General features: G+C 45.7%; 1 protein-coding gene across 1 annotated transcript in view; it reads left to right on the top strand.

The window, feature by feature from the left end:
• Window positions 1-26870, top strand: part of LOC129693692 (carcinoembryonic antigen-related cell adhesion molecule 5-like) — a 52484-nt gene that overhangs the window by 7353 nt on the left and 18261 nt on the right. The window contains exons 3-9 of the mRNA XM_055630475.1: window positions 2295-2564; window positions 5567-5827; window positions 8812-9081; window positions 10836-11093; window positions 13921-14047; window positions 26321-26373; window positions 26678-26734. Coding sequence (XP_055486450.1) covers window positions 2295-2564; window positions 5567-5827; window positions 8812-9081; window positions 10836-11093; window positions 13921-14047; window positions 26321-26373; window positions 26678-26734 — 1296 coding nt within the window. The remainder of the gene's footprint in view (window positions 1-2294; window positions 2565-5566; window positions 5828-8811; window positions 9082-10835; window positions 11094-13920; window positions 14048-26320; window positions 26374-26677; window positions 26735-26870) is intronic.

Genomic DNA, 26870 nt, shown 5'->3' with positions numbered 1-26870 from the left:
TGTGATGGACCTTCAATGGTGGAGATGTCAGCATCTGTGATGGCTCTTGGATGGTTGGGTGGTCATTACATGTGATGGACCATCAGTGGTGGGGAGGTCAGCGTCTATGATGGACCTCTGATGGTGGGGAAGTCAACACTGTGATGGACCTTCGATGGTGGAGAGTTCAGTGTCTATGTTGGCTCTTTGATGGTGGGGAAGTCGGTATTTATGCTGCTGGCCTCGCCGAGGCAGCGTGACGTGTAGATGGAGTCTATGGAAGGGAAGTTGGTTTTATGTGATGGTCTTGGCTGCGTTTATAATTCAATAGAAAAAAATATTGGGAAACATTTCTTCCTGAATCCAGAGGTCACGGTTTTCGGGATCCTGTACATTCTTCCCTGTGGCGGGAGTGTAATTAGAGAATGGACAGGGTGACGTGGGCCTCTGATGATGCTGGCTGTCCGTTTGTGGCAACTCTAACAAGACAACGCCTCTTGTGGATAGTCAGCATCTGTGATGGACCTTCAATGGTGGGGAGGTCAGGATCTGTGATGGACCTTTGATGGTGGGTGGTCAGCATCTGTGATGGACCTTCAATGGAGGGGAGGTCAGTATCTGTGATGGACCTTTGATGGTGGGGAGGTCAGTGGCTGTGTTGGCTCTTCGATGGTGGGATGGTCCGTATTTTTGATGGGCCTTTGATGGTGGGGAGGTCAACATTGTGATGGACCTTCAATGGTGGAGATGTCAGCATCTGTGATGGCTCTTGGATGGTTGGGTGGTCATTGCATGTGATGGACCATCAGTGGTGGGGAGGTCAGCGTCTATGATGGACCTCTGATGGTGGGGAAGTCAACACTGTGATGGACCTCTGATGGCGGGGAGGCCAGTGTCTATGTTGACTCTTTGATGGTGGGGAAGGTATTTATGATAGACCATTAATGGTGGGGAAGGCAACACTGTGTTGGCTCTTCGATGGGAGGTGCTCAGTGTCTGTGTTGGCTCTTTGATGGTGGGGAGGTCAGGATCTGATTGGCCCTTCAATGGAGTGGAAGCCGGTACCTGTTATGGATCTTTGATTGTGGGGAGGTCAGTTTCTGTGATGGACCTTTGATGGTGGAGAGTTCAGTGTCTATGTTGGCTCTTTGATGGTGGGGAAGTCGGTATTTATGCTGCTGGCCTCGCCGAGGCAGCGTGACGTGTAGATGGAGTCTATGGAAGGGAAGTTGGTTTTATGTGATGGTCTGGGCTGCGTTTATAATTGAATAGAAAAAAATATTGGTAAAATTTTCTTCCTGAATCCAGAGGTCACGGTTTTCGGGATCCTGTACATTCTTCCCTGTGGCGGGAGTGTAATTAGAGAATGGCCAGGGTGACGTGGGCCTCTGATGATGCTGGCTGTCCGTTTGAGGCAACGGTTCTTGTAGATAGTCAGCATCTGTGATGGACCTTCAATGGAGGCGAGGTCAGGATCTGTGATGATCCTTCAATGGAGGCGAGGTCAGGATCTGTGATGGACCTTTGGTGTTGGGGAAGTCAACACTGTGATGGACCTTTGGTGTTGGGGAGGTCAGTATCTGTGATGGCTCTTTGATGGTAGGGTGGTCAGTATCTGTGATGGACCTTTGATGGTGGGGAGGCCAGTGTCTATGTTGGCTCTTTGATGGTGGGGAAGTCGACATTTATGATAGACCATTAATGGTGGGGAAGGCAACACTGTGATGGACCTTCCTTGTTGGGTGGGTCAGTATCTGTGATGGACCTTTGATGGTAGGGTGGTCAGTATCTGTGATGGACCATCAATGATGGGGAGGTCAGTATCTGTGATGGACCTTTGATGGTGGGGAGGCCAGTGTCTATGTTGACTCTTTGATCGTGGGGAAGTCGGTATTTATGATTGACCATTAATGGTGGGGAAGTCAACACTGTGATGGACCTTTGATGGTGGGGTGGTCAGTATCTGCGATGGACCATTGATGATGGGGTGGTCAGGATCTGGGATGGACCTTTGATGGTGGGGATGTCAATACTGTGATGGACCATCAATGATGGGGAGGTCAGTACTGTGTTTAATCTTCGATGGTGGGAAGGTCAGTGTCTATGATGGACCTCTGGTGGTGGGGTGGTCATTACCTGTGATGGGCCGGGCAGTGTCCACCATTGCCTGGTTGGCTTTGGGATGAACCTGGACGCCAGTTTCCTCTAACACGATCTCATTCTGCACTGTCTCAATCTTTCATTAATCCACCACCTCCTGTGTTTTGTTCCTTACTCACCTGTGCACTAACCACCACCTCCTGTGTATTTAACAGAGCCTGTTTCCACACCCAATATCACCTCCAATGCCAGCAGCTTCATAGAGCACAATGACACCGTGGTCTTGACCTGTGTCGCGGACGGGACTGACGTCTCTTACACGTGGAGGAATGACAGTAGCGTGATATCTAACGGCGGCAGGTTGGAACTGAGCGCCTATAACACCACACTCACCATTACCGGAGTATTGCGGTCGGACGGGCCGTTCACCTGCTGGGTTTCCAACGCGGTTAGCGAGGAGACAAGCGAGCCGTTCTCTCCTCAATGTCTTTTGTAAGTGGCCGGGCCATCATTCATCACTTGTTACCGGTCCTTCTGAGCGAGATGATTCAGGGGAGAGAGGGCAGTGGGGGAGAGTTGATTACATGGATAAAATCATTTAATATAGAGATATGTGAGGTGTTTCACTTTGGGACGTCTAACAAGGGCAGTACCTACACAGTGAATGGTAGAATGGTCGGCCTCTGGGGAGTGTTGTCGAGCAGAGGGATCTAGCAGTCCACGTGCATGGTTCCTCAAAGGTCGAGTCGCAGGTCGATGTTGGGGAAGTCCAGAACAAGGGGCCACACAGTTTGAAGATAAGGGGGAAATCTTTTAGGACCGAGATGAGGAAAACATTTTTCACAGAGAGAGAGAGTGGCGAATCTGTGAAATATTCTGCCACAGAAGGTACTTGAGGCCACACAGTTCATTGGCGATATTTAAGAGGGAGTTAGATGTGGCCCTTGTGGCTAAAGGGATCAGGGGGTATGGAGAGAAGGCAGGTACTGGATACTGAGTTGGATGATCAGCCATGATCATATTGAATGGCGAATGGTGCAGGCTCGAAGGGCCGAATGGCCTCTACTCCTGCACCTATTGTCTATGTTTCTATGCTTCTATTTAATCGGAATCTGAGTGGTAGCTTTTTCACACAAAGGGTGGTGGGTGTATGGAACGAGCTGCCGGAGGAGTTAGTTGAGGCCTCCACTAGTGGGAGAGACTAGAACCAGAGGGGAAAGCCTTTTAATTCAAGGAGGATCCTTTAGGAAGGAGATGGGGAGGAATTTCTTTAGATAGATACAAAAAAGCTGGAGTTACTCAGCGGGACAGGCAGTATTTCTAGAGAGAGGGAATTTGTGGAATTCATTGCCGCAGACGGTGGTGGAAGCCAATTCAGTGGAGATTTTTAAGGCAGAGATAGATAGATTCTTGATTAGTGCGGGTGTCAGGGGTTATGGGGAGAAGGCAGGAGAATGGGGTTAGGAGGGAGAGATAGATCAGCCATAATTGAATGGCGGAGTGGACTTGATGGGCCGAATGGCACAATTGTGCTCCGATCGCTTATGAACTGATCATTGGGCCACTGGTATTCATACAAAGAACAACCATTGCAATACCTCCTCAGCAGGACTTGTAACAACCTTCACCCGATCTGTTGTGAGTCTACTCCTGCCATGCCACATCTTGCTTTTGCCACGAATTAACTATCTGCGTCTTTCTGCAAAATCAAACCAATTGCAAATTTTCCGATTCAAAAATCTAACATTATTTTCTAATCAATCAATTGTGATCCATCTTTGCTGACATAAGTCTGGATGCTTTCGGGTGTGAAAAGAGCCATGGGCTTATTTGAGGTGACACGGAAACGTTGAAAGTAGGTGGAGGAATAGACCATTCGGCCCTTCGAGCCAGCACCGCCATTCAATATGATCATCCAAAATCAGTAGCTCCATTCTTGTCTTCTCCCCATATCCCTTGATTCCGTTAGCCTTAAGAGCTAAATCCAAATCTCTCTTGAAGACATCCACTGAATAGACCTCCACTGCCTTCTGTGGCAGAGAATTCCACAGATTCACCAGTACACTGGGTGAAAATGTTTGTCCTCATCTCAGTCATGAATGGTTTCCTCCTTATTCGTAAACTGTGACCCTGGTTCTGGGCTCCACCAATATGGGCAACATTTTATCCTGTCCAACCCCTTAATAATTTTATATGTTTCTGGAAGAAACCCTCTCATCCTAATTTCCAGTGAAACAAGCCCAGTCGATCCATTCTTTCATCAGATTTTTTCGAAGCGTAACATTTTTGGACAGGCTAGATGCAGGAAAATGTGCCCCATGTTGGGGGAGTCCAGAACCAAGGTTCACGGTTCAAGAATAAAGGGGAGGCCATTTAGAAATGAGATGAGGAAAAACGTTTTTCACCCAGAGAGTTGTGAATCTGTGGGATTCTCTGCCACAGAAGGCAGTGGAGGCCAATTCACTGGATGTTTTCATAGAAACATAGAAACATAGAAATTAGGTGCAGGAGTAGGCCATTCGGCCCTTAGAGCCTGCACCGCCATTCAATATGATCATGGCTGATCATCCAACTCAGTATCCCGTACCTGCCTTCTCTCCATACCCCCTGATCCCCTTAGCCACAAGGGCCACATCTAACTCCCTCTTAAATATAGCCAATAAACTGGACTCAGCTACCCTCTGTGGCAGAGAGTTCCAGAGATTCACCACTCTCTGTGTTAAAAAAAGTTCTTCTCATCTCGGTTTTAAAGGATTCCCCCTTTATCCTTAAGCTGTGACCCCTTGTCCTGGACTTCCCCAACATCGGGAACAATCTTCCTGCATCTAGCCTGTCCAACCCCTTAAGAATGTTGTAAGTTTCTATAAGATCCCCTCTCAATCTCCTAAATTCTAGAGAGTATAAACCAAGTCTTTCTTCATAAGTCAGTCCTGTCATCCCAGGAATCAGTCTGGTGAACCTTCTCTGTACTCCCTCTATGGCAATAATGTCCTTCCTCAGATTGGAGACCAAAACTGTACGCAATACTCCAGGTGTTGTCTCACCAAGACCCTGTACAACTGCAGTAGAACCTCCCTGCTCCTAGACTCAAATCATTTTGCAATGAAAGGGTACGATTTAGCTTCTACGGTTAAAGGAATAGAGGGGTATGGGGAGAAAGCAGGAACGGGGTACTGATTTTGGATGATCAGCCATGATCATATAGAATGGCGGTGCTGGCTCAAAGGGCCAAATGATCTACTCCTGCACCTATTGTCTGTGTGTGTGTGTGTGTGTGTACTGTTCGATGTTGTATGTTGTATGTTATGTGATTATATTCTGCACAGTAACTCGTGTGTCTAGTTGACCCGGTACATTGGCCGCCGTGTTGGTGAGCGCTTCTTGCGGTGATGGTCCACTCTCCCTCCTCCCGCTCCCCTTCTCTCTCCCTTCTCCCCGTTCCTCACATTCACCACAATTCTTTTGTCTCTTTGTCCGTTTGTTGTAGACGGGCCGGATAATCTGACTATAGTTCGTGAGCCCGACACCCCTGTTTACAAACCCGGGACCAACGTCAATTTAACCTGTTCTGCAGAGTCTAAACCAGCTGCTGTGTTGAGCTGGTACCGTAACGGTGACTTGGTCCATTGTGGAGACCAACTCAACATTACCAATGTTTCCAATAAAGACATTGGGAGTTATGTCTGTCAGGCCTTTAACAATGAGACCGGAAGGTACATTTCCTCACCACTATACATCGATGTTCTGGGTAGGTACAACATGTCTTTATTTTGTTTATCGTCGAGTGTATAATGTTGATGCTGTACACTGATTCATTGATCTAATCGGCAAGATTTGATGAAATATATCAATCAACTATCGTTGATTGATAGTTAGAGAGTGCACCCGATGAGTTTCTCCAGCTTTTTTGTGTAACCATCGTTGATTGATATATTGATTGATCATCCAACTCAGTATCCCGTACCTGCCTTCTCTCCATACCCTCTGATCCCCTTAGCCACAAGGGCCACATCTAACTCCCTCTTAAATATAGCGAATGAACTGTGGCCTCAACAACCCTCTGTGGCAGAGAATTCCAGAGATTCACCACTCTCTGTGTGAAAAAAGTTCTTCTCATCTCGGTTTTAAAGGATTTCCCCCTTATCCTTAAGCTGTGACCCCTTGTCTTGGACTTCCCCAACATCGGGAGCAATCTTCCTGCATCTAGCCTGTCCAACCACTTAAGAATTTTGTAAGTTTCTATAATATCCCCTCTCAATCTCCTAAATTCTAGAGAGTATAAACCAAGTCTATCCAGTCTTTCTTCATATGAAAGTCTTGACATCCCAGGAATCAGTCTGGTGAACCTTCTCTGCACTCCCTCTATGGCAATAATGTCCTTCCTCGGATTTGGAGACCAAAACTGTACGCAATACTCCAGGTGTGGTCTCACCAAGACCCTGTACAACTGCAGTAGAACCTCCCTGCTCCTAGACTCAAATCATTTTGCTATGAAGCCCTCTTGACCAGCGCCTTATAGAGTCTCAGCGTAATATCCCTGTGTTTGTACACAAGCCCTCTTGACCAGCGCCTTGTAGAGTCTCAGCGTAATATTCCTGTGTTTGTATACAAGCCCTCTTGACCAGCGCCTTGTAGTCTCAGCATGACATCCCTGTGTTTGTACACAGGCCCTCTTGACCAGCGCCTTGTAGAGTCTCAGCGTTACATACCTGTGTGTGTACACAAGCCCTCTTGTATGAGGCAATACGTTAAGGACGTCTCTGTACAATAGACAAAGGTTCAGTCATATGTTTTTTAATTACTTCCTTGTTCGGGGAATGTTTTTTTTTTGATAACAGAGTCAGCAGTGATAGATCACAGATAGGGAGAGAGCGAATGCCGGGGGCTATTTGAAGTTAGATACATCAATATTCATACCACTGGGCTGTCAGTTGCCCAAGGGAAACTTCGGACAGAAAGGCCTGTGTGGGGATGGGATGGAGAATTCAAGTGTTCGGCAACCGGGAGGTCGGGGAGGTTCAGGCGGGCTGAACGAATGTGTTCCGGGAAACGGCCGCCCAGTATCGCCGATGTATCAGATGAATAGATCTCCTTGTTTTCCGAGCGTTACCTCTGCTAATAAATAGCCAGTCGAGAGATATCTAATGGTTTCATGGTTCCATGGTTTGCTACGTGTTTAGATAAGCCTGTGGTGTTCTGTGCTGCATCTTGCTGTTGCTGGAGTTTTTCCTCGAGTTGGCCAGTGTGTCATGGAGGGGGTGAGCTGTAGAGCCCTAGTGAGACCACACCTGGGGTATTGTGTGCAGTTTTGGTCCCCTAATTTGAGGAAGGACATTCTTGCTATTGAGGGAGCCCAGCGTAGGTTCACCAGGTTAATTCCCGGGATGGCGGGACTGCCATATGCTGAGAGAATGGAGCGGCTGGGCTTGTACACTCTGTGGAGTTTAGAAGGATGACGAGGAGATTTCATTGAAACATATAAAATTGTTAAGGGCTTGGGCACGCTAGAGGCAGGAAACATGTTCCCGCTGTTGGGGGAGTCCAGAACCAGGGGCCACACACGTACACGTACACACACACACACACACACACACGCACACACACACACACACACAGATGAAGACACAGGCGTCGGCCATTTAGAACAGACACACACACACACACACACACACACACACACACACACACACACACACACACACACACACACACACACACACACAGTTTAAGAATAAGGGGTAAGCCATTTAGAACGGAGACGAGGAAACACTTTTTATCACAGAGAGTGGTGAGTCTGTGGAATTCTCTGCCTCAGAGGGCGGTGGAGGCCGGTTCTCTGGAGAGAATTATTTCAAGAGAGAGTTAGATAGGGCTCTTAAAGATAGCGAGAGAGAGTCAGGGGATATGGGGAGAAGGCAGGAACGGGGGAACTGATTGGGGATGATCAGCCATGATCACATTGAATGGCGGTGCTGGATCGAAGGGCCGAATGGCCTCTACTCCTGCACCTATTGTCTATTGAAAAAGTGATTCCTCATCTCCGTTCTAAATGGCCGACCGCTTATTCTTAAACTGTGGCCCCTGGTTCTGGATTCCCCCAACATCGGGAACTTGGTTCCTGCCTCTAGCGTGTCCAAACCCTTAATAATTTCATATGGTTCAATGAGAAATCCTCTCATCCTTCTAAACTCCAGAGTGTACAAGCCCACAGCCGCTCCATTCTCTCAGCATATGACAGTCCCGCCATCCCGGGAATTAACCTGGTGAACCTACGCTGGGCTCCCTCAATAGCAAGAATGTCCTTCCTCAAATTGGGAGACCAAAACTGCACACAATACTCCAGGTGTGGTCTCACCAGGGCCCTGTACATCTGCAGAAGGACCTCTTTGCTCCTATACTCGACTCCTCTTGTTATGAAGGCCAATAGGCCATTGGCTTTCTTCACTGCCTGCTGTACCTGCATGCTTACTTTCATAGACTGATGAACAAGGACCCCCAGATCCCCTTTTCCCAACTTGACAGCATTCAGATAATAATCTGCCTTTCTGTTTTTTCCACCAAAGTGGATAACTGCACATGTACACACATCTGGTCGAGACGTCACCCATTCCTTCTCTCTAGAGATGCTGCCTGCCCTCTGAGATTCTCCGGCACGTTGTGTCTACCTTGGATTTGAACCAGCATCTGCAGTTCCTTGGTACATGATGTTTTAACTCTTCATTCCGTCCGCAGAACCGGTGGCGAATGTCAGTCTGCAATCCAACAATTCCGAGCCGGTGGAACAGCGAGACCCCGTCGTGTTGACCTGCAGCTCCCAGGGATCTCAACTGCAGCGGGAATGGTTATTCAAAAATCAAACCATCCAGCCGAATGACAGGGTGCATATATCCGGAGACACTCTGCTCATTGACCCAGTGTACAGGAACGACACAGGGATGTACAAATGCATCGTAAGCAATGGACTGAACAGCATCAGCGGTGAGACCGACCTGGTGGTTTACTGTAAGTACAGAGGCATTCCAAGTGTGTAGTTTTCATTTAGTATCAGTAATAGGGCGGTCACGGTGGCGCAGCGGGAGAGTTGCTGCCTTACAGCGAATGCAGCGCCGGAGACCCGGTTTCGACACCGACTACGGGTGCTGTCTGTACGGAGTTTGCACGTTCTCCCCGTGTCCTGCATGGGGGAAGTCCAGAACCAGGGGTCACACAGTTTAAATATAAGGGGTGGGCAATTTAGGACTGAGATGAGGAAAAACGTTTTCACCCAGAGAGTTGTGATTCTGTGGAATTCTCTGCCACAGAAGGCAGTGGAGGCCAATTCACTGGATGCTTTCAAGAGAGTTAGATGAAGCTCTTGGGGCTAATGGAATCAAGATATATGGGGGGAAAAGCAGGAACGGGGTACTGATTGTGGATGATCAGCCATGATCACATTGAATGGTTTTGCTAGCTCGTAGGGTCGAATGGCCTACTCCTGTACCTATTTGCTATGTTTCTATGCTTAGTTTATATTTAGTTCAAGTTCAATTTCAAGTTCAAGTGAGTTTATTGTCATGTGTCCCTGTATAGGACAATGAAATTCTTGCTTTGCTTAAGCACACAGAAAATAGTAGGCATTTACTACAAAACAGATCAGTGTGTCCATATACCATGATATAAATATATACACACATGAATAAATAAACTGGTAAAGGACAAATAACAGAAAGTGGTTATTAATAATCATAGTTTTGTCGGAGCCAGGTTTAATAGCCTGATGGCTGTGGGGAAGTAGCTATTCCTGAACCTGGTTGTTGCAGTCTTCAGGCTCCTGTACCTTCTACCTGAAGGTAGCAGGGAGATGAGTGTGTGGCCAGGATGGTGTGGGTCTTTGATGATACCGCCAGCCTTTTTGAGGCAGCGACTGCGATAGATCCCCTCCATGGAAGGAAGGTCAGAGCCGATGATGGACTGGGCAGTGTTTACTACTTTTTGTAGTATTTTCCTCTCCAGGGCGCTCAGGTTGCCGAACCAAGCCACGATGCAACCGGTCAGCATGCTCTCTACTGTGCACCTGTAGAAGTTAGAGAGAGTCCTCCTTGACAATCCGACTCTTCTCAGGAAGTAGAGGCGCTGATGAGCTTTTTTGATAATTGCATTAGTGTTCTGGGACCAGCAAATATCTTCAGAGATGTGCATGCCCAGGAATTTGAAGTTCTTGACCCTTTCAACCATTGACCCGTTGATATAAATGGGGCTGTGGGTCCCCCTCCTACTCGTTCCAAAGTCCACAATCAGTTCCCTGGTTTTGCTGGTGTGTACAGGTGATAGGTGCAAATGCGGCCATTCGGCCCATCGAGCCTGCACCGCCATTTAATCACGGCTGACCTATCTCTCCCTCCCAACCCCATTCTCCTGCCTTCTCCCCATAACCCCTGACACCCGCACTAATCAATAATCGATCTATCTATCTCTGCCTTAAATATATCCACTGACGTGGCCTCCACATCCGTCTGTGGCATCGAATCCCACAGATTCACCGCCCTCTGGCTGAACAAATTCCTCCTCATCTCCTTCCTAAAGGAACGTCCTTTAATTCTGAGGCTGTGCCCTCTGATCCTGGATTCTCCCACTAGTGGAAACATCCTCTCTAATCAAGCATAGTCTTGCCGCCGAATGGCCAGCGCGCAACACGAGCTTTTCACTGTACCTCGGTACACGTGACAATAAACTAAACTGAACTGAACGAAACTAATCTTGTACATTTGTGTTTGCAGATGGGCCGGACAATATGGAAATTACCCCCAAGAATCCAGTAACAGGAAAGATTGGAAAAGAGCTAACGTTGACCTGTTCGGCCCAGTCCGAGCCCGGCCCTGTGTATGAGTGGTTCAATGGGACAGAGAGTCTGGAAAAAGGTCCAGTGTTCACCATTCCCTCAGTAAGCATGAAGCACGCTGGGAAGTACACATGCCATGCCAATAATGCCTGGACTGGCAAAAACATCAGCCTCACTGTAAATGTCATCGTGCAAAGTGAGTGAATCTCTCTCTCTATATATATACTTCTCTCCATCTCTATCTATCTCCCTCTCTCTATCTGTCTCTCTCTCTATCTGTGAGCCCATCTCTGCCCCACTATCTCTCTAGTGTAGATGGGGCATGTCGGTCGGGGTGGGACTAGTGTAGATGGGGCATGTTGGTCGGGGTGGGACTAGTGTAGATGGGGCATGTTGGTCGGGGTGGGACTAGTGTAGATGGGGCATGTTGGTCGGGGTGGGACTAGTGTAGATGGGGCATGTTGGTCGGGGTGGGACCAGTGTAGATGGGGCATGTTGGTCGGGGTGGGACTAGTGTAGATGGGGCATGTTGGTCGGGTTGGGACTAGTGTAGATGGGGCATGTTGGTCGGGGTGGGACTAGTGTAGATGGGGCATGTTGGTCGGGGTGGGACTAGTGTAGATGAGGCATGTTGGTCGGGGTGGGATGAGTGTAGATGGGGCATGTTGGTCGGGGTGGGACTAGTGTAGATGGGGCATGTTGGTCGGGGTGGGACTAGTGTAGACGGGGCATGTTGGTCGGGGTGGGATGAGTGTAGGTGGGGCATGTTGGTCGGGGCGGGTTTAGTGTGGAAGTGTGTTGTTGGTGGGGGTGGGACTAGTGTAGACGGGGCATGTTGGTCGGGGTGTGACTAGTGTAGACGGGGCATGTTGGTCGGGGTGGGACTAGTGTAGACGGGGCATGTTGGTCGGGGTGGGACTAGTGTAGATGGGGCATATAAACCATATAACCATATAACAATTACAGCACGGAAACAGGCCATCTCGGCCCTACAAGTCCATGCCGAACAAATGTTTTTTTCCCCTTAGTCCCACCTGCCTGCACTCATACCATAACCCTCCATTCCCTTCTCATCCATATGCCTATCCAATTTATTTTTAAATGATACCAATGAACCTGCCTCCACCACTTCCACTGGGAGCTCATTCCACACCGTCACCACTCTCTGCGTAAAGAAGTCCCCCCTCATATTACCCCTAAACTTCTGTCCCTTAATTCTGAAGTCATGTCCTCTTGTTTGAATCTTCCCTATTCTCAAAGGGAAAAGCTTGTCCACATCAACTCTGTCTATCCCTCTCATCATTTTAAAGACCTCTATCAGGTCCCCCTTAACCTTCTGCGCTCCAGAGAATAAAGACCTAACTTATTCAACCTATCTCTGTAACTTAGTTGTTGAAACCCAGGCAACATTCTAGTAAATCTCCTCTGTACTCTCTCTATTTTGTTGACATCCTTCCTATAATTGGGCGACCAAAAATTGTACACCATACTCCAGATTTGGTCTCACCAATGCCTTGTACAATTTTAACATTACATCCCAGCTTCTACACTCAATGCTCTGATTTATAAAGGCCAGCACACCAAAAGCTTTCTTTACCAACCTATCTATATGAGATTCCACCTTCAAGGAACTATGCACGGTTATACCCAGATCCCTCTGTTCAACTGTATTCTTCAATTCCCTACCATTTACCATGTACGTCCTATTTTGATTTGTCCTGCCAAGGTGTAGCACCTCACATTTATCAGCATTAAACTCCATCTGCCATCTTTCAGCCCATTTTTCCAAATGGCCTAAATCACTGTAGACTTTGGAAATCCTCTTCATTATCCACAACACCCCCTATCTTGGTATCATCTGCATACTTACTAATCCAATTTACCACACCTTCATCCAGATCATTGATGTACATGACAAACAACAAAGGACCCAACACAGATCCCTGAGGCACCCCCCACTACGTCACCTGCCTCCAACCCGATAAACAGCCATCCACCATTACTCTCTGGCATCTCCCATTCAGCCACTGTTGAACCCATCTTGCTATTCCTGCATTTATATCCAACAGTTGAACCTTCTTAACCAACCTTCCACGAGGAACCTTGTCAAAGGCCTTACTAAAGTCCATATAGACAACATCCACTGCTCTACCCTCGTCAATTTCCCTAGTAACCTCTTCAAAAAATTCAAGACGATTAGTCAAACATGACCTTCCAGGCACAAATCCATGTTGACTGTTCCTAATCAGACCCTGTTTATCTAGATGCTTATATATATTATCTCTAAGTATCTTTTCCATTAATTTGCCCACCACTGAAGTCAAACTAACAGGTCTATAATTGCTAGGTTTACTCTTAGAATGTTGGTCGGGGTGGGACTTGTGTAGACGGGGCATGTTGATCGGGAGTGGGACTCATGTTGGTCGGGGTGGGAGTAGTGTAGACCGGATGGGGCATGTTGGTCGGGGTGGGACTAGTGTATATGGGGCATGTTGGTCGGGGTGGGACTAGTATAGATGGGGCATGTTGGTCGGGGTGGGACTAGTGTAGATGGGGCATGTTGGTCGGGGTGGGACTAGTGTAGATGGGCATGTTGGTCGGGGTGGGACTAGTGTAGACGGGGCATGTTGGTCGGGGTGGGACTAGTATAGATGGGGCATGTTGGTCGGGGTGGGACTAGTATAGATGGGGCATGTTGGTCGGGGTGGGACTAGTATAGATGGGGCATCAAGGTGTCCTCGATAGCATTGCGTACAATGCATGTATCCGTCTGCTGTATCGGTCTTGTCGACTGGGTTGAAGACCAGTGTGTCGTTTGTACTTGAACTTATTTCTCGAGTCAGGGAAACACAAACTGCGCATCTTCTATTTCAGACAATGGTCTGGGAGCTCGTGCGATCACTTGGATTTTGGTTGAAGTAGTGGTTGTTGATCTAGTCGTGATTGGAGGTGGAGCAGCTATTTCGGTCAAACCTGTTTGAATGACAATAAAAGGCATTCTATTCTATTCTATTCTATTCTAGGCGAGACCATTGTTCCATACGGTGGTCTGGGACCTGGAGCGATCGCTGGGATTGTGTGTGGAGTGGTTCTTGCTGCAATCCTGCTCTGTGTTTCAATCTGGTATTTTAGAAAGAAATATATGAACAGGTAACTAAATACCTTTCTTCAAAAGCCACCTGCCTTTGACCTGCGTCTGCCAAGCATCACGCCCACACCAATACAGTAAATAATTATCTGAATGGCGTCAAGTTGGGAAAAGGGGAAGTACAGCGGGATCAGGGGTCCTTGTTCATCAGTCTATGAAAGTAAGCATGCAGGTACAGCAGGCAGTGATAAAAGCCTTTATAACAAGAGGAGTTGAACATATGAGCAAAGAGGTCCTTCCGCAGTTGTACAGGGCCCTAGTGAGACCACATCTGGAGTATTGTGTGCAGTTTTGGCCCGTTGGCCTTCATAACAAGAGGAGGTGAGTACAGGAGCAAAAAGGTCCTTCTGCAGTTGTACAGAGCCCTGGTGAGACCACACCTGGAGTATTTTGTGCAGTTTTGGTCCCCTAATGTGAGGAAGGACATTCTTGCTATTGAGGGAGCCCAGCGTAGGTTCACCAGGTTAATTCCCGGGATGGCGGGACTGTCATATGCTGAGAGAATGGAGCGGCTGGACTTGTACACTCTGGAGTTTAGAAGGATGAGAGGCAATCTTATTGAAACATATAAGAATATGAAGGGATTGGACACACTGGATGCAGGAAAGTTGTTCCCGATGTTGGGGGAGTCCAGAACCAGTGGTCACATTTTAAGAATAATGGATAGTCCATTTCGAAGGGAAATGAAGAAAAACATTTTTCACCCAAAGAGTTGTGAATCTGTCGAATTCTCCTCCTCAAAGGGCAGCGGAGAGAGAGCTAGGCAGGGCTCTTAAAGATATCGGAGTCAGGGGATATGGGGAGAAGGCAGGGACGGGGTACTGATTGTGGATGATCAGCCATGATCACATTGAATGGCGGTGCTGGCTGGAAGGCTCAAATGGTCTCTACTCCTGCACCTATTGTCTATGTGTCTATGTTTCTATGAACACCATGCAGTTGTCCAATAGACCTGTTGTCTATTGTCTATTGTAAATGTTTCACCTCTGTTGGATATGCCCTGTCCTCTGTGTCACCGTATTCCACCTGTTACTCCACCTTTGGCAGGTCTTCAGTCTCAGTTTTATTTACCGAGGTACAGTGAAAAGCTTTCTTTTAGCCTGCTCTCCAGTCAGCGGAAAGACAATACATGATTACAATGGAACCGTCCACAGTGTACAGATACAGGATAAAGGGGAATAGCGTTTAGTGCAAGCATATCCCGATCAAGGACACTCCCAGGGCCACCAAATAGGTAGCTAGCAGTTCAGCACTGCTCTCTGGTTGTGCTATGATGATTCAGTTTCCTGATAACAGCTGAGAAGAAATTCTGTTTAAGAAGGAACAGCAGATGCTGGAAAATCGAAGGCAGACAAAAATGTTGGTGATACTCAGCGGGTGCAGCAGCATCTATGGAGAGATGAAATAAGCAACGTTCAAAGGCCAACACCCTTCTTCAGACTGATGGGGGGGGGGGGGGGGGGGGGGGGGGGGGGTGGTGGGGGAGGGAAGGGAAAAAGGAGGAGGAGGAGGGCGAGGGCGGGGAGATGGGAGGAGACAGCTCGAGGGCTGAGGAAGGGGAGGAGACAACAAGGGCTAACAAAATTGGGAGAATTCAATGTACATGCCCGCCGGATGCAGACTCCCCAGGCGGAAAATGAGGTGCTGTTCTTCCAATTTCCGGTGTTGCTCACTCTGGCCATGGAGGAGACCCAGGACAGAGAGGTCGGATGGGGAATGGGAGGGGGAGTCCCACTCCCATTCCCCATCCGACCTCTCTGTCCTGGGTCTCCTCCATGGCCTAGCGACCCCTCCACCCCGAAACGTTGCCTATTTCCTTCGCTCCATAGATGCTGCTGCACCCACTGAGTATGTCCAGCTTTTTGTACCTGGGAAGAAACTGTCCCCGAATCTGGAGGTGTACTTTTTCACGCTTGTGTCCCTCTTGCCTGGGAGGGGTGAGGAAAGGGTATTGCAGGCTTGTAGGTTTGTAGGCTAATTGGCTTGTTGTGGAGGGTTGGTGGGTGTATGGAACGAGCTGCCAGAGGAAGTAGTTGAGGACTATCGCAACGTTCAAGAAACATTTAGACAGATACATGGACATGACATGTTTGGAGGGATATTGGCCAAACGTGGGCAGGTGGGACTGGTGTAGATGGGGCATGTTGGCCGGTGTAGGCAAGTTGGGCTGAAGAGCCTGTTTCCACGCTGCATAACTCTATGTATCTGTAACTGTGTAACTCTGTATCTCTATGTCTCTGTACCTCTAGAACTAACTCTATAACTGTCTCCATAACTCTATAATCCTATATATCTATAACTATAACGTTGTAACTCTGCCTCTAAAATGCCCCTAAGTTTCCTACGTGGGACAGGGTATAACTCCATCACTCTGTCTCCATAGCTCTATATTTAAGAGGGAGTTAGATGTGGCCCTTGTGGCTAAAGGGATCAGGGGGTATGGAGAGAATGCAGGTACAGGATACTGAGTTGGATGATCAGCCATGATCATATTGAATGGCGGTCGAAGGGCCGAATGGCCTACTCCTGCACCTATTTTCTATGTTTCTATGTTTCTATGTTTCTATGTCTCTATAACTCTATATACAACTCTATAACTCTATAACTCTATAACTCTCTATCTCTATAACTCTATAACTCTATAACTCTATATATCTATATCTCTACAACTCTATAACTCTATAACTCTATAACGCTATAACTCTATCTCTATAACTATAACTCTATAACTATATAACACTTTAACTCTATAACTCTATAACTCTATAACTCTATAACTCTATAACTATAACTCTATAACTCTATAACTGTCTCTATATCTCTATAACTCTATATCTCTATAACTATAACTCTATAACTCTATAACTATCTCTATAACGCTATCTCTATAACACTATAACTCTATAACTATCTCTATAACTCTATAACTATAACTATCTCTATAACTCTATAACTCTATAACACTATAACTCTATAACTCTATATCTCTATAACTCTATAACGCTATAACTATCTCTATAACTCTATAACTCTATAACACTATAACTCTATAACTCTATATCTCTATAACTCTATAACTCTATAACTATCTCTATAACTCTATAACTCTATAACACTATAACTCTATAACTATCTCTATAACTATAACTCTATAACTGTCTCTATATCTCTATAACTATAACTCTATAACTTTATAACTCTATAACTCTATAACTCTATAACTCTATAACTCTATATCTCTATAACTCTATAACTATAACTCTATAACTCTATAGCTCTATAACTCTATAACTCTATAACTATATATCTCTATATCTCTATATCTCTATAACTCTATAACTATAACTCTATAACTCTATATCTCTATAACTCTATAACTCTATAACTCTATAACTCTATAACTCTATAACTATATCTCTATAACTCTATAGCTCTATAACTCTATAACTCTATAACTCTATAACTCGATAACTCTATAACTATATCTCTATAACTCTATAACTCTATAACTCTATATCTCTATAACTCTATATCTCTATAACTCTATAACTCTATAACTCGATAACTCTATAGCTCTATAACTCTATAACTCTATATCTCTATAACTCTATCTCTATATCTCTATAACTATATCTCTATAGCTCTATAACTCTATAACTCTATAAATCTATAACTCTATATCTCTATAACTCTATAACTCTATAACTCTATAACTCGATAACTCTATAGCTCTATAACTCTATAACTATATCTCTATAACTCTATAACTATAACTCTATAACTCTATCTCTATATCTCTATAACTATAACTCTATATCTCTATAACTATATCTCTATAACTCTATAACTCTATATCTCTATAACTCTATAACTCTATAACTCTATAACTCTATAACTCTATAACTATCTCTATAACTCTATAACTCTATAACCCTATATCTCTATAACTCTATAACTCTATAACTCTATAACTCTATAACCCTATATCTCTATAACTCTATAACTCTATAACTCTATAACTATATATCTCTATAACTCTATAACTCAATAACTATCTCTATAACTCTATATCTCTATAACTCTATAACTGTCTCTATAACTATCTCTATAACTCTATAACTCTATAACTATATCTATAACTCTATAACTCTATAACTCTATAACTCTATAACTATCTCTATAACTCTATATCTCTATAACTCTATAACTCTATAACTCTATAACTCTATAACTCTATAACTATAACTCGATAACTATAACTCTATAACTCTATAACTCTATAACTATCTATAACTCTATAACTCTATAACTATATATATCTATAACTCTATAAGTCTATAACTCTATAACTCTATAACTATAACTCTATAACTGTCTCTATAACTCTATAACTATATAACTCTATAACTCTATAAGTCTATAACTCTATAACTCTATAACTATAACTCTATAACTGTCTCTATAACTCTATAACCCTATAACTCTATAACTATATAACTCTATAACTCTATAACTCTATATCTCTATAACTCTATAACTCTATAACTCTATAACTCTATAACTATCTCTATAACTCTATATCTCTATAACTATAACTCTATAACTATCTCTATAACTCTATAACTCTATAACTCTATAACTCTATAACTATCTCTATAACTCTATAACTCTATAACTCTATAACTATCTCTATAACTCTATAACTCTATAACTATATCTATAACTCTATAACTCTATAACTCTATAACTCTATATCTCTATAACTGTATAACTATCTCTATAACTCTATATCTCTATAACTCTATAACTCTATAACTGTCTCCATAACTCTATATCTCTATAACTCTATAACTCTATAACTGTCTCCATTACTCTATATCTCTATAACTATCTCTATATCTCTATAGCTCCATAACTATCTCTATAACACTATAACTCTATAACTATATAACTCTATATCGCTATAACACTATATCTCTATAACTCTATAACTCTATAACTGTCTCCATAACTCTATATCTCTATAACTATCTCTATAACACTATAACTCTATAACTCTATAATTCTATAACTGTCTCTATATCTCTATATCTCTATATCTCTATAACTCTATATCTCTATATCTCTATATCTCTATATCTATATATCTTTATATCTCTATAGCACTATAACTCTATATCTCTATATCTCTATAACTCTATATCTCTAGAACTAGAACTCTATATCTCTATATTATATCTCTACATCTCTATGTCTCTATATCTCTATGGCTATGATCCTGACTGCCCTCCCACTTCGCTGGCAATGCCGGTATCCACCATAATTATACCTCTCAGAGAAGGTTAACAATCAAGGCGTTGGGTAGGTGTTTACAGTTGCCCAGGCAGCAAGTGGCTCAATATAAAATACAGTATTTAATCCACCCTCAGCATGAATTAATCAGTTTTCCAATGAACTATTATATGTCATTAACACCGGGCGTGGTGAGATTCAGCAGCAAGGAATGTGAGCGTGGTGATCTTATACAGACAGACTGCACGGAAACAGGCCCTTCAGCCCAACTTGCCCATGCTAACCAACAATCCCCACCTACACTGGTCACAATCAAACAGCGTGGAAACAAGCCCTTCAGCCCAACTTGCCCATGCTAACCAACATGCCCCATCTACACCAGTCACAGAGTCACACAGCGTGGAAACAGGCCCTTCAGCCCAACTTGCCCATGCTAACCAACATGCCCCATCTACACTAGTCACAGAGTCACACAGCGTGGAAACAAGCCCTTCAGCCCAACTTGCCCATGCTAACCAACATGCCCCATCTACACTAGTCACAGAGTCACACAGCGTGAAACAGGCCCTACAGCCCAACTTGACCATGCTAACCAACATGCCCCATCTACACCAGTCACAGAGTCACACAGCGTGGAAACAAGCCCTTCACCCAACTTGACCACATTGACCACAATGCTCCATGTACACATGTCCCACCTACCCGCGTTTGGCCCGTATCCCTCCAAACCTGTCCTATCCATGTACATGTCTAACCGCTTCTTAAACGTTGCCTCGACTACCTCCTCCGGCAGCTCGTTCCATACACCCACCACCCTCTGTGTGGAATAGTTACCCCTCGGATTCCTATTAAATCTTTTCCCCTTAACCTTGAACCTATGTCCACTGGTTCTCGATTCCCCTACTAGTCATAGAGTGATACAGCGTGGAAACAGGCCCTTCGGCCCAACTCACCCACACCGGCCAACAATGCCCCCGCTATACATGTCCCACTTGCCTGCGCTTGGTCAATAACCCTCCAAACCTGTCCTATCCGTACATGGTAAATGGTAGGGAATTGAAGAATGCAGGTGAACAGAGGGATCTGGGAATAACTGTGCACAGTTCCCTGAAAGTGGAATCTCATGTAGATAGGGTGGTAAAGAAAGCTTTTGGTGTGCTGGCCTTTATAAATCAGAGCATTGAGTACAGAAGTTGGGATGTAATGTTAAAATTATACAAGTCATTAGTGAGGGCAATTCTGGAGTATGGTGTACAATTTTGGTCGCCTAATTATAGGAAGGATGTCAACAAAATAGAGATAGTACAGAGGTGATTTACTAGATTTTCAGCAACTAAGTTACAGAGAAAGGTTGAACAAGTTAGGGCTTTATTCTTTGGAGAGCAGAAGGTTAAGGGGGGACTTGATAGAGGTTTTTAAAATGATGAGAGGGATAGACAGAGTTGACGTGGAAAAGCTTTTCCCACTGAGAGTAGGGAAGATTCAAACAAGGGGACATGACATGAGAATTAAGGGACTGAAGTTTAGGGGTAACATGAGGGGGAACTTCTTTACTCAGAGAGTGGTAGCTGTGTGGAATGAGCTTCCAGTGAAGGTGGTGGAGGCAGGTTCGTTTTTATCATTTAAAAATAAATTGGATAGTTATATGGATGGGAAGGGAATGGAGGGTTATGGTCTGAGCGCAGGTATATGGGACTAGGGGAGATTATGTGTTCGGCACGGACTAGAAGGGTCGAGATGGCCTGTTTCCGTGCTGTAATTGTTATATGATTATATGGTTATATGGTTATATGGTTATCCATGTACCTGTATTTTAGGTAGTGTTATACTGCCAGCCTCAACTACCTCCTCCGGCAGCTCGTTCCATACACCCACCACCCTCTGTGTGAAAATGTTACCACTCGGATTCCTATTAAATATTTCCCCTTCACCTTGAACCGGTGTCCTCTGGTCCTCGATTCCCCTACTCTGTGCAAAAGACTACCCGATCTATTCCTCCCGTGACCTCTATACACCTGTATCGCCCCTCCCTCCCTCATCCTCCTGCGCTCCAAGGATCAGAGTCCCAGCCCTGCCCCAACCTCTCCCTGTAGCTCAGGCCCCTCGTGTCCTGGCAACATCCTCGTAAAGATGTTTACAGAGCCAATTAGCTTGGACTTTATTCCTTGGGGAGGATGAAGGGTGATTTTATAGAGGCGTATAAAACCATAAAGGAAATGGATAATTTGAAGGGCAGAGTCTTTTACCCAGATTAGGGCGCTCCAGTAATAGAGGGCGTAGGTTTAAGAGGAGAGGAGACAGATTTCAAGGGAACTTGAGAGGCAAATGTTTCTCACACCGAGGGCGATGGATTTAGAAAATAGACAATAGACAATAGGTACAGGACTAGGCCATTCGGCCCTTCGAGCCAGCACCGCCATTCAATGTGATCATGGCTGATCATCCACAATCCGTACCTCGTTCCTGCCTTCTTCCCATATCCCCTGACTCCGCTATCTTTAAGAGCCCTATCTAGCTCTCTTTTGAAAACATCCAGAGATCCGGCCTCCACCGCCCTCTGAGGCAGAGACTTCCACAGACTCACCACTCTCTGTGAGAAAAAGTGTTTCCTCGTCTCCATTCTAAATGGCTTCCTCCTTATTCTTAAACTGTGTGTGTGTGTGTGTGTGTGTGTGTGTGTGTGTGTGTGTGTGTGTGCGTGCGTGCGTGCGTGCGTGCGTGCGTGCGTGCGTGCGTGCGTGCGTGTGTGTGTGTGTGTGTGTGTGTGTGTGGCCCCTGGTTCTGGACTCCCTCAACATCGGGAACATGTTTCCTGCCTCTAGCGTGTCCAAACCCTTAACAATCTCATATATGTTTCAATGAGATGCCCTCTCATCCTTCTAAACTCCACAGTGTACAAGCCCACAGCCGCTCCATTCTCTCAGCATATGACAGTCCCGCCATCCCGGGAATTAACCTGGTGAACCTACGCTGGGCTCCCTCAATAACAAGAATGTCCTTCCTCAAATTGGGAGACCAAAACTGCACACAATACTCCAGGTGTGGTCTCACCAAGACCCTGTACAACTGCAGAAGGACCTCTTTGCTCCTATACACAAATCCTTTTGCAATGAAAGCTAACATACCATTCGCTTTCTTTACTGCCTGCTGCACCTGCATGCCTACCTTCAATGACTGGTGTATCATGACACCCAGGTCTCGCTGCATCTCCCTCTTTCCTAATCGGCCACCATTTAGATAATAGTCTGCTTTCCCGTTTTTGCAGAAGGACCTCTTTGCTCCTATACACAACTCCTCTTGTTATGAAGGCCAACAGGCCAAAACTGCACACAATACTCCAGGTGTGGTCTCACCAGGGCCCTGTACAACTGCAGAAGGACCTCTTTGCCCCTAGACACAACTCCTCTTGTTATGAAGGCCAACAGGCCAAAACTGCACACCGGGTGTATGGAACGAGCTGCCAGAGGAGGAAGTTTAAAAATACATTCGGACAGAAATACATGAATGGGAAATGTTTAAAAAACAAGTAGTTCGGGTGAAACACGATATAGAGTTTCGTGTTCAGTTCTTGCCACTGTTAGCGGGACTTTCCCTCAGATTCACCCTGCTGTGGGTAAGATGCCGTCGAGCTAGAAAGGGTTCAGAGAAGATTTACAGAGGATGTTTCCGGGACTCGAGGGGCTTGAGCTACAGAGAGAAGTTGGGGCAAAGGGCTGGGACTCTAATCCTTGGAGCGCAGGAGGATGACGGAGGGGAGACCTGATAGAGGTGTACAAAATCACCAGGGAAATAGATCGGGCCCAGACTGATTCCTGGGATGTCAGGACTTTCATATGAAGAAAGACTGGATAGACTCGGCTTGTACTCGCTAGAATTTAGAAGATTGAGGGGGGATCTTATAGAAACTTACAAAATTCTTAAGGGGTTGGACAGGCTAGATGCAGGAAGATTGTTCCCGATGTTGGGGAAGTCCAGAACAAGGGGTCACACACACACAGTTTAAGGATAAGGGGGAAATCTTTTAGGACTGAGATGAGATGAGAAAAACATTTTTTTTCACACACAGAGAGTGGTGAATCTGTGGAATTCTCCGCCATAGAAGGTAGTTGAGGCCACACAGTTCATTGGCTATATTTAAGAGGGAGTTAGATGTGGCCCTTGTGGCTAAAGGGATCAGGGGGTATGGAGAGAAGGCAGGTACAGGATACTGAGTTGGATGATCAGCCATGATCATATTGAATGGCGAATGGTGCAGGGTCGAAGGGCCGAATGGCCTCTACTCCTGCACCTATTTTCTATGTTTCTATGTTTCTATGTGTACAAAATCAACAGGGGAATAGATCGGGTAGACAGACGCACAGAGTCTCTTGCCCAGAGTTGGGGAATCGAGGACTAGAGGACCTAGGTTTAGGATGAAGGGGGAAAGATTGAATAGGAATCTGAGGGTCAACTTTTCCACAGAGAGGGTGGTGGGTGTATGGAACGAGCTGCCGGAGGAGGTAGTTGAGGTCCATAGAGGTCCATAAGTGATAGGAGCAGAACAAGGCCGTTCGGCCCATCAAGTCTACTCAGCCATTCAATCATGGCTGATCTATCTTTCCCTCTCAACCCCATTTCCCGCCTTCTCCCCATAACCCCTGACACCCGCACTAATCTCAAATCACCACCATCAAAATAACATTGGCTTGGCCTCCACAGCCGTCTGTGTGTAAGATCCCTTGTAGGATAGTGTTAGTGTGCAGGGATCGCTGGTCAGCCAGGGACTCGGTGGGCCGAAGGGCCTGTTTCCGCGCTGTATCTCTACACAATAGACAACAGGTGCAGGAGTAGAGGCCATTCGGCCCTTCGAGCCAGCACCGTCATTCAATGTGATCACGGCTGATCACCCACAATCAGTTCCCCGTTCCTGCCTTCTCCCCATATCCCCTGACTCTCTCTCGCTATCTTTAAGAGCCCTATCTAGCTCTCTCTTGAAATAATTCTCTCCAGAGAACCGGCCTCCACCGCCCTCTGAGGCAGAGAATTCCACAGACTCACAACTCTCTGGGTGGAAAAGTGTTTCCTCATCTCCGTTCTAAATGGCCGACCCCTTATTCTTAAACTGTGTGTGTGTGTGTGTGTGTGTGTGTGTGTGTGTGTGTGTGTGTGTGTGTGTGTGTGTGTGTGTGTGTGTGTGTGTGTGTGTGTGTGTGTGTGTGTGTGTGTGTGTGTGTGTGTGTGTGTGTGTGTGTGTGTGTGTGTGTGTGTGTGTGTGTGTGTGTGTGTGGCCCCTGGTTCTGGACTCCCCCAACATTGGGAACATGTTTCCTGCCTCTAGCATGTCCAAACCCTTAACAATCTCATATATGTTTCAATAAGATGCCCTCTCATCCTTCTAAACTCCACAGAGTGTGCAAGCCCAGCCGCTCCATTCTCTCAGCATATGACAGTCCCGGGAATTAAGCCCAGTCGACCCGTCTAACCATATAACAATTACAGCACGGAAACAGGCCATCTCGGCCCTTCTAGTCCGTGCCGAACACTTAATCCCACCTAGCCCCATCTACCTGCACTCAGACCATAACCCTCCATTCCTTCCCCGTCTACATACCTATCCAATTTATTTTTAAATGATAAAATCGAACCTGCCTCCACCACTTCCACTGGAAGCTCATTCCACACCGCTACTACTCTCTGAGTAAAGAAGTTCCCCCTCATGTTACCCCTTCTCTCAAGTGTGGAACGAGCTGCCAGAGGAGGAATTTGAAATGCCGCCTGACCCAAGTCCTATAAGCCCGCACCATGACCTTTGTACTGCTGTTCCCTGTAAATTCGGAAATTCAAAGTCTGTGGTGGACTAACCTCAAAACACCTGTGGTGAAAGTTCGGCTGTTTGCAGAATCATTATTTAATTTATCTTTCTCTTTCCTGCTCCATTTATTTAACAACACCCCCGTTCCTCCATTGTAGAATCACACTTTAGCTTAGACAATAGACAATAGGTTCAGGAGTAGAGGCCATTCAGCCCTTCGAGCCAGCACCACCATTCAATGTGATCATGGCTGAGCATCCACAATCAGTACCCCGTTCCTGCCTTCATAGAAACATAGAAACATAGAAAATAAGTGCAGGAGTAGAGGCCATTCGGCCCTTCGAGCCTGCACCATTCGCCATTCAATATGATCATGGCTGATCATCCAACTCAGTATCCCGTACCTGCCTTCTCTCCATACCCCCTGATCCCTTTAGCCACAAGGGCCACATCTAACTCCCTCTTAAATATACCCAATGAACTGTGTGGCCTCAACTACCTTCTGTGGCAGAGAATTTGGGAGATTCGCCTCTCTCTGTGGGAATAATGTTTTCCTCATCTCGGTCCTAAAATATTTAAACTGTGACCCCTTGTTCTGGACTTCCCCAACATTGGGAACAATCTTCCTGCATCTAGCCTGTCCAACCCCTTAAGAATGTTGTAAGTTTCTATAAGATCCCCCCTCAATCTCCTAAATTCAAGCGAGTACAAGCCGAGTCTATCCAGTCTTTCTTCATATAAAAGTCCTGACATCCCAGGAATCCGTCTGGTGAACCTTCTCTGTACTCCCTCTATGGCAAGAATGTCTTTCTCATCTCAGTCCTAAAAGACTTCCCCCTTATCCCTAAACTGTGTGGCCCCTTGTTCTGGACTTCCCCAACATTGGGAACAATCTTCTTGCATCTAGCCTGTCCAGCCCCTTAAGAATTTTGTAAGTTTCTATAAGACGCCCCTCAATCTTCTAAATTCCTGCGAGTACAAGCCGAGTCTATCCAGTGTTTCTTCCTATGAATTGGCCTCAACTACCTTCTGTGGCAGAGAGTTCCAGAGATTCACCACTCTCTGTGTGTGGAAAATGTTACTGATTGTGGATGATCAGCCATAGAAGGGCGGTGCTGGCTGGACGGGCCGAATTCCCCCCTTATTCTCTCCATGTGTCTGTGAGCCGACATGTTGTCTGATATCCACGCAGGTCAAAATCCGGAACATCGTCTAATGACCCAAAAATGTCGTCTAGTGGAAACAGTGAGTACTAATGGCAAACAAACGCTAAATAGCAGCCTCTGCTTTTCCCACCCGGCCGCTTGCATCTGCATTTCAAAATTGGCAAATTAACAAAAACAGCGGAATTTGTACCCCCTAGCTTTTAGTATTAACCCCTTCCCTCCCTAACCGCCGAGACCGTTTTGCAATTGCTCCCCAGTGTGGAAATGCTTCGTAAAATTTACTAATAGCGTGTGCTAGCACTGCGTTAATGCCACTGATTAGTTGATCACTGACAAAGCACCAGTCTCAACACCAATGTGTTTTGGTGTCTCTTTTAAAACAGTCCCAGTGACCCAAACTGAGTACGCAGCCATCGAAAGGAAAAAGCCGGCTCCGCAGCGTAAGTACAAGTCTTCTCAGAACCTCCATTCCTCGGATATGCGTTTGAATATCTCCACCGCCAGACTATCTCTCAGTCTGAAGAAGGGTCTCGACCCGAAATGTCTCCCATTCCTTCTCTACAGAGACTCTGTCTG

The sequence above is a fragment of the Leucoraja erinacea genome, unplaced genomic scaffold (genome assembly GCF_028641065.1).
Source record: "Leucoraja erinacea ecotype New England unplaced genomic scaffold, Leri_hhj_1 Leri_391S, whole genome shotgun sequence".
Classification (NCBI taxonomy): Eukaryota; Metazoa; Chordata; class Chondrichthyes; order Rajiformes; family Rajidae; genus Leucoraja; species Leucoraja erinaceus.
This window is presented reverse-complemented; position numbering and strand designations above follow the sequence as displayed.